Source organism: Botrytis cinerea, chromosome 16 (assembly GCF_000143535.2).
Source record: "Botrytis cinerea B05.10 chromosome 16, complete sequence".
Classification (NCBI taxonomy): Eukaryota; Fungi; Ascomycota; class Leotiomycetes; order Helotiales; family Sclerotiniaceae; genus Botrytis; species Botrytis cinerea.
Genome location: NC_037325.1, coordinates 1,669,886 through 1,685,988, shown reverse-complemented (window position 1 = coordinate 1,685,988; position 16,103 = coordinate 1,669,886). Strand labels below are relative to the sequence as shown.

General features: G+C 40.4%; 5 protein-coding genes across 5 annotated transcripts; 1 reads left to right on the top strand and 4 right to left on the bottom strand.

Annotated features, from left to right (window-relative positions):
- The first annotated feature begins 550 nt into the window (after positions 1–550).
- BCIN_16g04590 (hypothetical protein) lies at positions 551–2,336 on the top strand. Its single transcript, XM_024698179.1, has 2 exons — positions 551–1,903; positions 1,998–2,336. Exon 1 carries the CDS (start codon positions 621–623, stop codon positions 1,782–1,784), a length of 1,164 nt encoding a protein of 387 aa, XP_024553996.1. The 5' UTR covers positions 551–620; the 3' UTR covers positions 1,785–1,903; positions 1,998–2,336.
- An 876-nt stretch (positions 2,337–3,212) lies between these two features.
- On the bottom strand, positions 3,213–4,897 carry BCIN_16g04580 (hypothetical protein). The gene is made up of 3 exons (XM_001549107.2): positions 3,914–4,897; positions 3,623–3,853; positions 3,213–3,574 (listed from the first exon to the last, which is right to left on the bottom strand). The coding sequence occupies exons 1-3, from the start codon at positions 4,664–4,666 to the stop codon at positions 3,305–3,307; spliced, it is 1,254 nt and encodes a 417-aa protein (XP_001549157.1). The 5' UTR covers positions 4,667–4,897; the 3' UTR covers positions 3,213–3,304.
- Positions 4,898–5,105: 208 nt separating this feature from the next.
- BCIN_16g04570 (hypothetical protein) lies at positions 5,106–5,790 on the bottom strand. The gene has a single exon (XM_001549108.2). The coding sequence runs from the start codon at positions 5,695–5,697 to the stop codon at positions 5,392–5,394; it is 306 nt and encodes a 101-aa protein (XP_001549158.1). The 5' UTR covers positions 5,698–5,790; the 3' UTR covers positions 5,106–5,391.
- A 4,271-nt stretch (positions 5,791–10,061) lies between these two features.
- On the bottom strand, positions 10,062–11,699 carry BCIN_16g04560 (hypothetical protein). The gene is made up of 4 exons (XM_024698178.1): positions 11,495–11,699; positions 11,207–11,444; positions 11,067–11,152; positions 10,062–11,016 (listed from the first exon to the last, which is right to left on the bottom strand). Exons 1-4 carry the CDS (start codon positions 11,559–11,561, stop codon positions 10,244–10,246), a joined length of 1,164 nt encoding a protein of 387 aa, XP_024553995.1. The 5' UTR covers positions 11,562–11,699; the 3' UTR covers positions 10,062–10,243.
- A 570-nt stretch (positions 11,700–12,269) lies between these two features.
- Positions 12,270–14,740, bottom strand: BCIN_16g04550 (hypothetical protein). The gene is made up of 4 exons (XM_024698177.1): positions 14,277–14,740; positions 14,016–14,226; positions 13,856–13,969; positions 12,270–13,769 (listed from the first exon to the last, which is right to left on the bottom strand). The coding sequence occupies exons 1-4, from the start codon at positions 14,455–14,457 to the stop codon at positions 12,692–12,694; spliced, it is 1,584 nt and encodes a 527-aa protein (XP_024553994.1). The 5' UTR covers positions 14,458–14,740; the 3' UTR covers positions 12,270–12,691.
- Between the last annotated feature and the right edge of the window lie 1,363 nt (positions 14,741–16,103).

Genomic DNA, 16,103 nt, shown 5'->3' with positions numbered 1-16,103 from the left:
CTCAAGGACCAATTGAAGCAATTGAAATCGGTTACCTATCATTTAGGGTTCATCGCTCAGTGGCGTGATTGGGATGAAGACATTGCACCCATTCGGATGGCTACATGGCAAGATTCCATTAGTTAACAATATGGTAGTATTGGCACCGAAAATTAACATTCATTAGCTCTTTCTCAAGTTTGAGCGTCTAAAAGTAGGGACCACGCAAAAATAATAACGCGAAGAGAAAAAGTCGATTGCGACGTTGGTGCTTTCAATTAACCATTTTAGCACCTCAGATTAACCGATTGGCTAATCGAAAATAAACAAGGCTTTATCTTTCTTCGAAAAGCGCTAATACGAGTGCGTTCGAATTCTTGGCACGTTTATGGTAACCCAAATCAATAAAAGGAGTCCCCTCTACTCGGCGAGGCTTTTTCATGAGGCTCAAGATCAAAGAAAATTGCTGGTGATATAACTTTTCGTGTCACAGTCGCATTAAACAGCCGCCAAGGGTTTTGTACATCAACCTTATATGCTCAAAAGTAGTCCAGTAATTTTAAATTTTCCTGGTCAAACCGATTGACTATTGAGGACTACTTCTCACAGTCCATACAAAGTTCAGCACATACCCTTCAGCTATGAGCTTCTCATATCGCCTGCCTAAATTTGAACAGGCAGGAAAGTTTCATGGCGAAAACCAATCAGCTTCAAGATGGCTCCAGAGAGTCAAGCTTGACATCGCTTCTAGTAACTGTGGTACTATTCCAATTAAAGTTTACCTATGGGCGATAGATGTTTTATTGGATGGACCTGCAGCAAATTGGTGTGATTCAGTCCCCGCAATCAAGAACATCTTGGATAATTACGACATCGCAGATGCGTCAGAGACAGAATGGTTGGAGCGTGAGCTAATTAAACGATTTCCTGGGGATGTCATCAGTACTCCGGTTGCCCGTATAGTTACCCGGCGCCGATCGTATAGCCTTGAAGTGAGAGCAGATTCAGATGTTACGGCATTAAAACTAGAAGAGTTATCCATTGGAGGAAGACCCCGAAGTCGGAATCAGGGATCAGAAACATATCAATCTTCTGAAGGAAATCGCGGATTTAGGTATCATGATGATCGAAACCCCAGACATGAAACACGACAAGAAGCGATGGGACAAAATGTCATCAACGAGTACCAGTTTTACAACAGACCCAGAGCTGCATCGAGAACCCCAGAATATTCAAATGAACCTCAGCGTCGCTCTTCAACTAATAATCAAACGCCACCAGCGCCCAAGAATTACCACACTGATCGGACCAAGAAGCCGATAACTCTAAAGGGTATCTTAAAGAATAAAACAGACCACAATCAAAAGCCAGTTACCCAATCTCACGACGGTAAAGAACGCCCAAGAGACCGATACTCTAGAAGCCCTTCTCCCTACCAAAACAATAGAAACACTACCCATCATCGGAATGCCGAGACTTCAGAATCCCGTCAATATCTACCTACACATCCACCAGGACCTGCATATCGTCCTTCAGAATCGAGGCCAGTGTATCAGAATTCAACAACGTCGTATCGAGAAATTACCATAGAATCGACCAAGTCTCAGACACCACGCTGGTCCTATATACCAACTTCTGCCGCTAGAATCATCTCCTATCCGCTCCCGAATCCGACTCACTTTGAAGATGGTCCATTGCAATATCCTCGACGGGCAGAGCCGAGCTCAGGGACTTGGAGAACATCCACTTCAGCCTTTGACCCACTCGAGCACCGTTTCCGCGATTCAAGTCGAACTAGAAGATAAGACTATGTCTCCTAGAAGAGGCCCAGAGTGGCGATATAGTACTTCATGCGATTGCAGCAGTATTTATGTTAGAAGCTACTCAGACCGGGAAGTTCCTCAATCTATATGACGATTCTCGCGTATGTGATTCCTTTACCATTTCATTTTCCCAGGAGAAACTTGAGCTTAATCAAGGAGTACTGATCTTAGAGTCATGCTGACCCCACTGCTTAGATAAATTCCACCATATAAAGCTTGTGGCTAAATCCTATGCCATGAAGAGATTACTACGCAGAGCAGCACGCGGATGAGAGTAATGCATGAAGAGATGTCATAATTAATAAGAATCTTAGGCGAAGAATACCATTTTACATTTGACAAGCGATTGCAAGATGTTGAATATTAATGATTCTGGTGCTGGGAATTCGAAGAAGGTGGTGGAATCCAGTGATGAGAAGTAGTCTAAAGGAGAAACGCGAGCACTGAGCGATTGGGGGGGATTATCTATAGTGTAATTATGATGAAATGCAAGAAATAACATCGAATCGCAATGGGGATCAGTCATGGTAGCCATAACATCGCATATTCGAGCTCAAATAACACAGCAAGAATTTTTGTAATCATTGTGTTCTGCCTTCGATAAACAAGTCTCCGCGAGTGGTAGCAATATACCTGAGCTTGAAGCTAAAATTCGCTCGAAGAGAATGTGAAGAGTGAAACTCCAAAAAAGGACACACCCTCGCTTCATCTTTATCTTCACCTTCCATTCACCTCACTCTCACCGCTTAGCTATTTTCCTTTATATCTCCAAAAGTTGTCTACCTCCCATCAAAGAATCACGTCCTCATAGTCCAGTCGTCTCATCACCACTTCTCAGCCATCGACCTCGAAATCTCAGCTAACAAATTCGCAGCAAAATTCGCCTCAATTGGCCCATCAGTGTATGGGTGGGTCATTTCCAACAACCATCCACAACCTGCGTGTAGCAATAGCTACCGCATTTAACCACATCAATACCAACACCAGCACAAGCCGGCTTCACACATATTCGAATATGTGATTCGAGTATTCCAAGTTCACCAACCAACTATCCAACTACAGTGCATAACAATGTGCTCTACGCAACCAAAAACAAACATGTCTACTTTCAGCAGTCTGTGACTGCTGGTAAAAACAACCGTCGAGCTGAAAAGTTCTATACCACTGAAACGAATTCCAACTTTGTCAACACTGACTACGATTTATCTGATTTCGCACATGATTAGGCTCACTAAAATACGAAATGCGAGGGAGTACCTCGATTTGTAAGTACACACTTCATTCTATGATGAGATGACTTGACTTGGACACATTACCTTTTTTTTTAATCCTTTTGTTTTCAGGTTCAATATCTGGAGACTGTCCAATGTTGTATTATTTTGATCGCGGCCATGCAGTAGAATGAGGAAATGGTATGTGTTATATAGTATTCATCAATTCTAAAAAAAGCGCATCAACGTCTATGAGGTATCTCGTATTTCGCTCAATTCAACCAAAGCTCGTTAATTGGCAGCTAAAATCTCCGCTGCTCCTTGCGAAGGTAAATCCTGAATGTGTTCATCATGTTTCGCATGCATTTCTGCTTCCTTTTTCCTTCTCTCCTCATGCTCATGTGCTTTATAACTTGCATATCTCAAGCTTGTCAACACCATGAATGCCATGAACAATATTCCCATGACTGATCTTCGAGTGAGTACCCATCGGAGACCTTCTATCTCTGATTTGGCGTCACTATTGAGCATGACGGTTATTTTGTAGTTTAGTTCTTGGATCTATATCGCTGTTAGAGAGTATAAAGAGATATTACGTGAACTACATACCCCAGTTTCCATTGTTCGCTGTTCCTGTCGCACAGTCATTTTGCGATCGTCGAACATTCCTTTTAGATCATCTTTGAGTGTGAGCAACTCTTGAGTGAGCTTTTGATTGAGAATATCGACTTCGTGTTGTAGTAATGTCCGTTCCCTGCGCATTTTCTCTTCGCTCGCCTTGCGGTTGTTTTGTATTTCGGATTTCAACTCGGAACAAGCCGCACGAAAGAGGTAGATTTCCTATGGGACTGACTGTTAGCAATTATACCAGAGTAGAGTCTGGCAGTGAATATTACTAACATTTTCTACATCGCTCTTGCTAACCAGACCATCTTTGGCAACGTCCAAGTTAATGGCTAGTAATTCCCTCACTGCCTTCATAGAAGTAATACTCTGATCTTTTGTAAAACCCCCTTCCTGAACCTGCTGTACCAAAGCATATGTGTCGAAATGATGAACATATGGTGGAGTTTGAAGATGCGGTGGTTTTAATGAGTTTTGGGCTTCTGCAGACTCGGGTGGCGGCATATGTAATACCGTTTCCAGCGGCGCCATTTTACCAGTATTTGCAGCAGCTTGTTGACGGGGCGTCAAGGGATCTGGACCTTGAGTGATTTTAGATCTCGCTGTAGCTCCGGAATCACCAGCTATTATTGAGGCAGCCTGCGTCTCTTCTGATAGTGGCGCTGCAGAGGAAGGACCCTTTTCTGCTATCCCTTCATGGTTTTTGGCTTTATTTGGTTTCTCTGACTCTTTTCCCACTTTTGCATCATTGGGACCCTCTTCTTCCTCTTCCTCAACCTCGACTTCCTTTTCTGGCACAAAGACCTTTACATTGCTCTCATTTTCTCCCTCCTTCAGAAAAGGCTCTACAGCTTTTCCATGTCTTTGCACAAAGACATCCCTCCTGTTTTGGGTTGTGCCAAATTGTCTTGGTCGTTGTGTTCGGCTTGTTCGTCTGGATTGTATTCGCACTCTAGGAGCAATGGGTTCGCTAGCTCGAATTCCTCGAAACAATGTGGGATATAGAAAGGTCAAGCGTGTTGTGGACATAATTCATATTGGTAAAGGTTGAATTTCATGGAGCTTCCGCTCAACAGATTATCTTTGTATGCCGATGATCCTCCCGTCCACGTGGGACGTGGGACAATCAGCCTTGCTGCAAGGCTACTATTATTATGCACTAAGGTTAGCCTTAAAGTTCTTCAATTACAGCCACTACCGGTTTTTGACATCTTGAAAGTCTCACTTCTCGTGTCATGTGCACACACTACGGGTCTCTTCTAAAGAGCGAAAAGGGTGAATTTTTAATTTTAGGATGTTTAGAATTGCTGGGTAAAAGTAGGAGATTGCATAGAGTTATAACAAGAAGTCTCCAGTCTTTATTTATAGTATTTGTCTGCACACCTTACTCAGATTTTATATAATTTTATGAATTCAAAAGTTGTCCATTAATGCACATAGGGCTTAGCCGTCTTGTACATTTGTGGATTGAGGAATGACGTAAATTGAATCAAACAATCACTTGTTTTCATCTCAAGCATCCTCAAGTGCTCTCATATACAATATATTAACTGAATTACTGACGATAGACGGTATGCCCGCATATGCGCAACGGCATGCTATATTCTGGAACGAAGACAGAAAGCAATTAAGGTCTTGCTTTCTAGTTTCGGGAATTCTTGCAACGATTGAAGGACCAACAAGCTGAGTTGCTTAAAGTTAGTGGATGTTAGAGATTGTTGGTCATTGAAACACACCGTGATCGTGTCGCCAACTTAGGTCTGCTCACCAGCGAGAATCTTCCTGACAAGGCGTCGCATGATCTTGTCACTCCTTGTTTTGGGAAGACCAGAAACAATGTAGATCACCTTGAGTGACGAAAAAGCCCCGATACTCTTGCAAACTCGGGCAATTAGTTGGTCCTTGAGGCTAGTGCCAGAAATGGTCTTGTAGTGTCTTGTAGTGTCTTGTAGTGTCTGGGCAGGGTACGCCGTGGGGGTAGCGGCCCCGCGACCGCCTGTAACTTCCAGACACTTTTCGTGGTTCACTTCGATATTAGGGAGGATGATCCGCGGCACCATTTTGAAGAAGGAAACAGCAGCATGTTTTCACGCGGCCTGACGCTTAGCAGGCACGTCATTATCGAGCTTGATTAGCGGACGTACCCCTTCATCGTGGAGTGCAAGCCGCAGGCCCGTCGGTCTGCGCGAGTGTATAGACATAGAGATCTTATCACTAGAGCTTGCCGAGAAGCTTGCACTAATAATGCTGACCACTATCAAATAGTTGGGCGGCGGCACGAATCTGGGTTGGTACCTGGAGGACATGAAACTATGTTGTAGTATTGTGTATTGATGCTTTCTTGTTCAACGTTTAATCTAGTAGGCCCTACCAAGCTTACCCAGCCATTCACAGTAGAGTTATATATGCCCGGCCTTTTTAGTGTTGGACGTGTGCAAAGCGACATCTACTTAAAGCTCAGATAGTCTCTACTAGACTGTAAAAATTGAACATCTAACGACTACTTCTAATCATATACTATGTGTATTGAAGTGCTTCTAGTATAGCGAACCTACTGACTGTTTTAGTATCATAGAATAGAGACACGTTATCATGACTTACCGAATTCCGATCCGAACTTCCTTCCATTATCTACCACCCTCTGAGCGTTGTGTTGTTTTTCTGCACAAAACAGTGGACAAACTCTTTCTACGGTCTGCTATGCAGAAGCTTCTGTTAGATTGAACAAAACATCCATTTGACTTCCATCTATCACTTTGTCGCTGATTAACCATGCAATTGAAAGTCTTGCAACCGTTCGCAATTATGACATTTAGCTTTAGATGCAATCGAAACTGTGATATTCCGCTCGTTTCACCAATACCACTCTTTATACACCATATCGAAAACCCAGATTTTCGCTGCAATGCAACAGTATCCGCACTGATTGAAGAGGTTGATCGAATTGCACTGATCGGCCAGGTAGCGATAATTTCATCAAGTTCCTGATGATAGATTATCAAGAGTGCTAGAGATAGAGCTGGATTCTGGCTTTGTGCGTGAAGTGTCGTATTTCCGGATATGTTCTGTAGAAGCTCCGGGAGAACTTGGCTCTGGTAAACAATCTTGATGAGTGCTATCTCCCCATATCGCTTTACATCTGAACACTATCTCAGTCTTTGACGACTAAAGTACGAAGGCGACTGAGTGACAATGGTAAAGGTACCATTAAAAGTTGGGGCGGGTCTGAACTAGCCTTCTACGATACCGTCTAAATCTATTCTAAATCTATGCAAGACACGAACCTATGTCCACCGAACTTCATGGAGGAAATCCCAATCAACAGGACATGGAGTGAGTTTATGAAAGTCTAGTTCGGAGAACAAATTCAGACTGGGCATCATATTACAGTGGAACTTGGACAGAAATAATAACATTGCAACCCGATCATGACGCCAACCCTTCGGTTAAAATTATTGTTCAGTATGAATAGAAGGGCATGTTAAAGTCATGTATGCACTACAGTTTATTTGAACATCTAGAAAATTTGTTTCTCGACACATCTGAGTGCTACAAAATTCCCAGGCAAACAATGGAAAATGATAAAAAGATGATGAGATATAGAGTATGAAGGTAACGTTTTGATCTATTGCGTGCTTTGAGATACATCAAGAGCCAAAACTGAAGCACTCAATTTGATTTCCATAAATCTTATTACTATTCGTCTGGAGACACCACAAAGATAACTTGATGGGGATTGAGAAATAGATATATAGGAAACACAACCAAGAACGTTTCTCAGGGTAGGGTTAACAAGAACCTATTTTAATATTCGACGTATTGGTAGCCTCGAGGTAGTTCGAGTTTTGCCGGATTTAATAATCGAGTCCCACTTCATAATTATGACGAATGACAAGACAAACTTCCTTTCTTCACCTCCATAACATGTTCCTCTCTGTAGCTTCACTTAACCATCAATTCAAATAATCCCATAATACATGTAGAAATGTATATTCATGATATATTTCCCTAGTTGTTTTTTTCGCTTTAGGCTTTAACCATCAGATGGCTTAACACACCCAATCTGGATTTGAATCACCAAGTAAAAAATGAAAAATAAGAAAGTACGCAAATCAATAGCCGACACATTAAGATTTTTACTTCCTCTTGAGGACGAAACTTTTTATACTTTTTTATTTTATTTCGTTTGAAGTATGTTAATTATTCTATGTTTTTCTTCATTTTTCTTCTCTTTTCGACTGTCCGCTACCAATATGCAATTCAATTACTTCTCCTCATTCCCTCCTGTTCAATTCATTATTCGTCCTCACTCATTCTTCCCCTCTCCATTTCAATTTCCACCCTCCTTATACTCCACCCTTTCAAATTCCCATCTCCTCATCCCACTCCCCTCACATTATATTCCCCTACAACAAAGAATACAACAATATTCCCCATCGATCCTTCTCATAATCATAGAATATTCGAAAGAAGAGCAGAATCATATAGGAATTGAAATTCACAAACAAGAAAAAGCAAATGACAATGATAAAATAAGGAAAAAGATAAACCGTTGATAGATGATTTTCTCGTTTGAGAAATTGTTTTCTCTTCCTGTTCCTGGATAGATAAAATGTGATAGGATGCGAGAGGTGCACATCTCAATTATACAATAACTATTGATTCAAGAAGCATACGAAAGACGTAGTATCCACATATTTTAGGTCCTAATTGTCTATACTGTATTCTATCTAAAGAGCTAGCTATCTACAGAGGATAATAGACCTCATATAAGGTCAACCAGAAAGAGCTATTCTCTTTCGCATTCGCTTAGGGCTTTAATACAATAGCCATTGAATTGAAGTCATTCACTGCGTTCACACAATAACAGATGACCGTGACTGCTTTATTTCAGGATCCTCAAATCCGTAAAAAATATCCATGATAGATAGAGGATTACGAATCTTATATTTTCCAAACTACTCAGATTGTTTCGAATTTTTAGGCCAAAAGAGTGCACACACCCCGAGTATACAATCTCATCATCATCATCACACATAGAGAAGTCCAAACTCGAGCAAAAAATACTCAAGGAACAATCACTCAATCTCCGCTTCATCCGGGCCTCTAGCGAAACCTAATGAATCCAGGATGTCGCTAAAAATAATACACAGAAAGACAGATGTAAGATTACAATTTCATAATCCTATCATTCTACAATCATATAATTTTATAATATACTCGATTATGATATCCTACTTTCACAAGAAATCAGTATATATAATGACTTATTCCGATTTATATTATTATACATTATGTCAATTCATCTCATCTCATTTATCTCATCTAATCCCATCCCATCCCATCCTAACCCTTAATTCCTAGCCCATAAGAATCAGGAATCCCGCTAGATTCCTATATACTATATACTCCATTTCCATCTCCATCTCTATCTTTATCTCCATTTTTATTTCTATCTTTATCTCCATCTCCATCTTTATTTCTATCTCTATTTCTATCTCTATCTTCATCTCCATCTCTATCTCTATCTTCATTTCCATCTTCATTTTTATCTTCATTTTCATCTTTATCTCCATCTCTATCTCTATCTTCATTTTAATCTTTATTTCCATCTCCATCTCCATCCCCATCTCCACCGTACTTACAATCTCAATCTCAATCTCAATCTCTTTATTATTCCGCAGCGCATCAAAGAATAAGAACAAGAACAAGAATAAGAGTAATACTCTATAAAACAAAAGATTCATAATTCAATTCAATTATTGATTCTCATATCATTATCATTGTTATCTGGAATAGAATAGAATAGTAGTCTAGTCTAACCTGATCCTTTAGATCTAATACTTTGATAATAAAGAGAAAAAAGAAAAAGAAGAAAAGGAAGAAATCACAAAAATCAATAAAATAAACAGATACATTCAAAGTATAAAAGTATAAAAGTGTAAAAGACAATCAACTCTCTCTTTCTCTCTCTCTCTCTCTCTCTCTCTCTCTCTCTCTCTCTCTCTCTCTCTCTCTCTCTCTAATAAATTTTATATAACTAATTGACTAAAATTCATTTATTCATTTATTCATTTATTCATTTATTCAATCCCTTGAAATAAGTTTTTTCCGCGTATTCAAAATTCAAAATTCAAAATTCAAAATTCAAAATTCAAAATTCAAAATTCAAAATTCAAAATTCAAAATTCAAAATTCAAAATTCAAAATTCAAAATTCAAAATTCAAAATTCAAAATTCAAAATTCAAAATTCAAAATCTGTAAATACTTTTCTTTCCAATCAAAAACATCAAAAAAAAAAAAAAAAAAAAAAAAAAAAAAAATCAATCTATTTATCATGAATTGTAATAACTAATCTATTAATTTATTATCAACGCGAACATCAACTTATTATAGTGAGATGATATATTTTGAGCAAAGACTTGTGAGTTTCACTTTCAATTTAGAGAAATACTAATGAGTATCTATATAATTCAGCTATATATACATATATATATATATAGCTTTCCAATCTCGGCCTTGAATTTCAGCCTGGCGTTCTTCTTACAATTCACTCAGTCTCTAGAAGGAAGTAAAGTGAATTCCAAAAGATTTCAAAGTTCCCATTAAAATAAAACTGGAGTCGATTCTTCATCATTAGAATCCTGACTGCCACTACGCTTACGCTGAGATCTGATTTCAGCCAACGCTGCCTGATTAACGGCACTCTTAGTGTAGATATCCACCGCACAACTAACTTCTACAAAATCTTCCATCTCTTCGCTGACTGTCTTCAGCTTTTCTTTAACCGATGCTATCCCTTCATACCCTACAATGTGTCTTGCTGGCGGATTTTCGTGACCTCCAATTGCCGTCAAAGCATGAACAGTTTCCATGACCAGCTTATCTCTCAATTCGCTAGGTAAATTAGGAAATCTCGACTCGATGGTACTTTTCCCAGTCTGTGGGTCCATCCGAGTATCTGGATGTGAATTTAACACGTGCGTCAAGACTTCCCTCAATTGTGGAGCTGGATTATTTTGAGCTTCATATTGTGGTAACTGTGGAGCGAACATAATCTTGTTCGTGAGTAGTGGAATCTCTTTATTCGGTTGAACGATGGTCAATTTTATATTGAATGGAGCAATCTCATATGTCAGGGCATCGCAAAATCCTTCCAAAGCCCATGTCGCAGCACAATACATGGACATTCCAGGTGTACCTATGTGTCCAGTAATTCCAGTAAGAATGAGGATATGACCATCGCGTTTTTGGCGAAGATGGGGTAAAGCGGATTTGATAAAATTGATCTGACTGAAATAGATGGCTTCGAATTGATCACGAACCAGACTTTGAGTAGCTGGATTTGTCGAAAGTTCCTCTACCGTACCAACAACAGCTACACGGATATCAGCACGATATTAAAATGAACACCCCATCCGTGATTACCTTCTGATGAAGAGCACAACAAAATATCTATACGACCGAATACTTTGATAGCCTCTGCAATGGCTGCTAAACATTGAGATTTGGCCCTATCAATAATTCAGCACAAACTCATCCGCGGTACGGAATTTTTTTTTAATAACCTTCCATCAACCCGAATCCCTCGAATTCTGTCTTTCCACCCCTCACACTGCTTTTTGCTACTATTGCAATCATTGATCAGTTCCTTGAACTCTACACATCGCTCATCATCCTCGATTTCACTTGGCGGTAGACCAGCAGCTACATAATCGCCATGCTTGAGAAGAAGTCTGATTAATCGGACGGATAATGGAGATAAAGCAGAGGTCAAGAACCAAACTCGAGGTGAGTTATGCGTAGCTGTTATTTCTTAGTAGGAAAGCGTGTACGGAATGAATGGCAATACACACGAAATGATGCAACGGGTATTTTTAAAGGATTGTTCGGAGGGCCAGCTTCTGAGTTCTTTCGTTCCATCGCCAGATAGTATGGGCATTAAATTTATCTGTATGAATAATTGAGATTTGCATATCACGATTGAAGTTTCTTTGGTTGATGAGCTAAGAGTGAGGTTTGAGGTGGCTGAAGAAAAGTACAGTGATGAGGAGATGTACCAAGATCACGTGAAGCGTTCTGACACGGGTAGCCTCACAAAACTTGCGCTAATTCAAGTGAACGAGTCATAGAATCTGGGGTAATGTCTTTCATCTCAACCCACTCAGATATTAACCTTCATGAAACATTTAAAATTCAGTGTTTCGATTTGATTCAAGTCAAAATGGAGAATGACTTGTTTCTGAGAGAGTATATTACTTGGTTTAAAACCGATCATTTCTATTACTGTTTTCATGACAGCTATTCCGTACACCAACGAGGAAAGTCTTTGTATACATTATGTCATTCTCTGACTTCTCGTCGTATAACAGTTTTGCTAACTAGATATCTAAATGTCATCAACTCCATCGCATTGTATCAATTACCAATCTAATTATCTTGGATAAATCTTTCTAGATTCCCTCGATCGATTCTTCTGGATTCAATATTATCATCTCCGCAAGTGTTATTACTCACTTATGACAATGGTTCTTATGAGCAATACAATGAAGAAATACGAGCTTCAAGTCTTCAAGAGGAAATAATATCATAATAAAATTATCTTGTAAACCTAATCCTTTCTTTTAACTTTGGAACAAACGGTAAGAACAACGACAGACCAGATTGTGTACAAACTGATCCAGCAAGCCAAAGATGTATACCATTTCATTCCCTTCCATGTCTATTTCTTCTATTCCATCTTCGTTCCGAATGCTCAAGTCCGAAAGAAGCAATATGCAAACCTTGAAGAGCCCAATTCCATGTTGTTGAGTGGTTCCGATTCAATCAGTGTTGAGACAGGAGCTCTCTCAAAACTTGGCCCATGCTCAACAACTTTCAATCAAGGGGAAACACAATAACCGATAACGACCACTACACTAAGAATTGCAAAGATGTATGGAACCCCATTCACCACTGACGCTAATATAAGGGAGCGAGGTCCGCCTCCACTCGTTACCGGAGACCATAGTCGTGTAGTTACATGATTCCAAATTTTGTTTGCACGCATGAACCTATAAGAAGTAGGCAGCAAGACCACCAGCAATGGCTACAAAGCTCAAACCAATAGTTGTGGCACCTGCTGTGACCTGGGTTGGTTTGGCGATAGTCACAGTACTATTAGTATTATTTGTAGATCCAAGACTTAGACGCGAATCTGCACCATTGATCATGGTTGGAGTGCTAGTACCTCTGCGGGTACTGTTGTTCGTTCTAATACCCGTGGTAGTTCCACTTCCTGTAATTGTGCTCTGAATATTATCGCCTTTGATACCTGTGCCAAAAGCATTACTTCTAGTTACTGTGCTAGCGATTTTGCCGCTTCCATTAGATGCGCCGGTAGTTATGCTCCCAGTAAACGTGCCCGTAATATTGCCAGTCCTGATAACTGTGTTAATATTGCCAGTCTTGATAACTGTGTTAATGATGACCGTTTGGATAGCTGTGCCATTACTAGTGCTAGTTCTAGTAATTGTACCTGTATTGGTGATAGCTCCGGGGGCTGTACTGGTAGTGCTAGCTCTCCTAGCTGCTCCAGTAATAGTTCCAACTCCCATGCTCGAAACAGTAACCGGTGTTATTTTAGAGAAAGAACTGGATCCAGTTCCAGAGGTGGGACATGGGCAGAGGCTGAAAAAAGGGACTGAGCCAGTGCCGGAACTAAACCCAGGGACTTCACAACGACATAATTGGGTCTTTGAAATTGTGCTATCGGGATTCACCGATGGGAAACGATTGCTCTTACAGGTGTAGTAGCTCAATTCACAATTGAGTCGAAATGAATTTGAGGCGTGAAGGCAAGCCATAAATGTGGCATAGCATGCTTCAGATTTAGGCATGGCGATTGTTTGATCGTAAGAAGCACAAGTATTATTTGGCGCTAGAGGACATGAATCATCAGTGCAAATTGATTGTAACTGACTTCCTTGGCTGGGAATGATCGTCATTGGTGGCAGGCAACGAGACCCAAATGATTGTCGGAGTGAGGAATCAATGATCGTGAGATCTGAGCTAGAAACGCCAAAGGATGCAGCAGACAACGCAACCTGCTCAATAAAGTAACCAACTTCAGCATCAGAAAGATACATGAACCTATGCGGTATTGTCAGAAATTTGCCTTAGTTGAGGTCAAGTACTTGAGATTAAGAGGTGGGAGTATTGTATTCAACTTAGCATACTTGTGAATGTTGTACTGAGATGCAGAACCGGAATATCCTGGGAACTCAGCGCCACCTTGCTTTGAGCATGAAAGTAGCACACCAAAGTACTGATAGAGATGAGTCAAGAGAAAGCTGCTAGAATTAGTATCATTTTGTATCAGTTAACATAAAGGCTCACTATTGATTGCTTTTATCAGAATTGGCCGGCTGGTAATTCCGAAGACTATTTGCTCCTCCACCGTCGAGAAAATTGACAGATAGTGGTTTGTTTCCTCCATTAGTAGAGACGAAGCCACCGTTGAAATATGGCAACAAGTTGACTTTGATACCATTATACGATCCTTCTCTGAGGATGCCATTGACCATAACACCAGAGGTTGGTCGATCATCTGCCAGTAAATGAGTAACACATCTGCAGAATTTCAAATGAGGGACTAACAGGTATTGCCAACAAGAGCCCTATTGACGACGCGGATTAATAGTTTCTGTTGGTTGGAAGCAGTATTGTCCTTAAACAGAGCGGTCGTATAGTAATCGCAGATGCCACTGCCCGTCGGACGTTGGGCAGCGATTGTACCAACAAGACTGAAAGCCGCCACAGCAAGAGATTTGACATGCATGATGAACAATGCTTATGATGCTTCAAATGACAATTTTGAGATGATGATGATGCGAGAAGAAGAATGTATCTTTGATATAGCTAGAATTGACAAAGCAAAAGCAATAATGCGATGAAGCCAAATGGATTTGATGATATTGACTTAATAGCAATGGTGAATAGAAGAAGAATGGAAATTGGGAAGAGAAAAGCATTTGTGAATGTGAACGTGAACGTGGATGTACACAGGCCGGATGGAGGCGGATGAAGAAGAGATCGTTCCTTCCGTAAGAGTTGTCGTTGCCAATTGGGAAGCGACATTACTGAGATAGATTGATCACTGAGCAGCTGCTGGATTGCGATTAAGCAACGAGGAAGAACTCACCGGCGCTGCAAGAGTAAAGGCGAAGCTGTGAAGCCATGAAGAGACAAGCGTAAGTTGAGATGGATCTGAATACCAAGTACCTCTGAGGGATTCATGTACCGAATGACATGAAGCTGAAAAGTTCCCCGTGACATCCTCACCTACAAATCTCTACACACACAAACAAACAGATGCTTGAACCGAAAAATAGCATCGATATAGAATCAACCATATCCCATATCCCATATCCCATATCCCATATCCCTCACAAACCAAAGCCATTCCCCTGCAAAACACATCTCATGCTCGAGATCGATCATGACATCTAATGAGAATATCCTACCCAGAGTGCGCTTAATAAGTTGTGTTGTATTGTGTTTTATTGTACTGCGTTGTCATCATATACTATATTGTATTGTATCGTATTGCATCGTACTACGATGTAACTATTGTATTGATCTTATCGCATCACATCGCATTGCATGTCATACATACGTACGGTGTACTCACTCAGTACTCACTCATTGTACTCACCACAGTCGCCAAAATCCCCAAAGCATAACAAAGTTTCAGCTCGTCAACCATCGGTTCGTCATCCATCTCGTCATCATCTGGAATATATTCTAGACTGGTAGTTAATGATCATCGGTGATGGTGGCTGGGAGAGAAAAAGAAGATGCTTAGTAATACTTGAAGGGATATTCGGTCATGTAGATGCATTGGATCTAGTTAATAAATGTCAATAGATGGTAGTTAACCATTTTATATATCATTTCGCATTCGTCAGTACTGTTCACTTCACCGTTTGATAGACACCGCATTTATGCATGGATGACATAATGAATGATGGGTGGATGGTGGATATTTCGGTCGGTGTATAACTCCTCATATAAACATTCGTATAAACATTCATATAAACGTTCATATAATATATACCGAGTGACGCTCCGCTGGCCCTCTGGGAGCCACTGCCGTGGAGGCAGACTAGAGAGATGGCCTACACAGCGACAGGACCGACGACATACGACATACGACATACAACATACAACATACATACCTCCCTATCGAGTCCGTCAATAGTGGATTCATATAAAAACAAAATATATCTTCAAGACTCCAAAAAAGAAAGAAAGAGAAACACTCTCATGCATGCAAGCTCTGTATACCGTATACCTCCCTACCTATCATCGGTACGTACCTACCTGCATATCGCACATCTCAAATACAATGTTTCATAAAATACCGCGTAAATGTCTAATAATAATTTGAAGAAATACCGGTCCGGTGCCAGGACGGACGGAGAT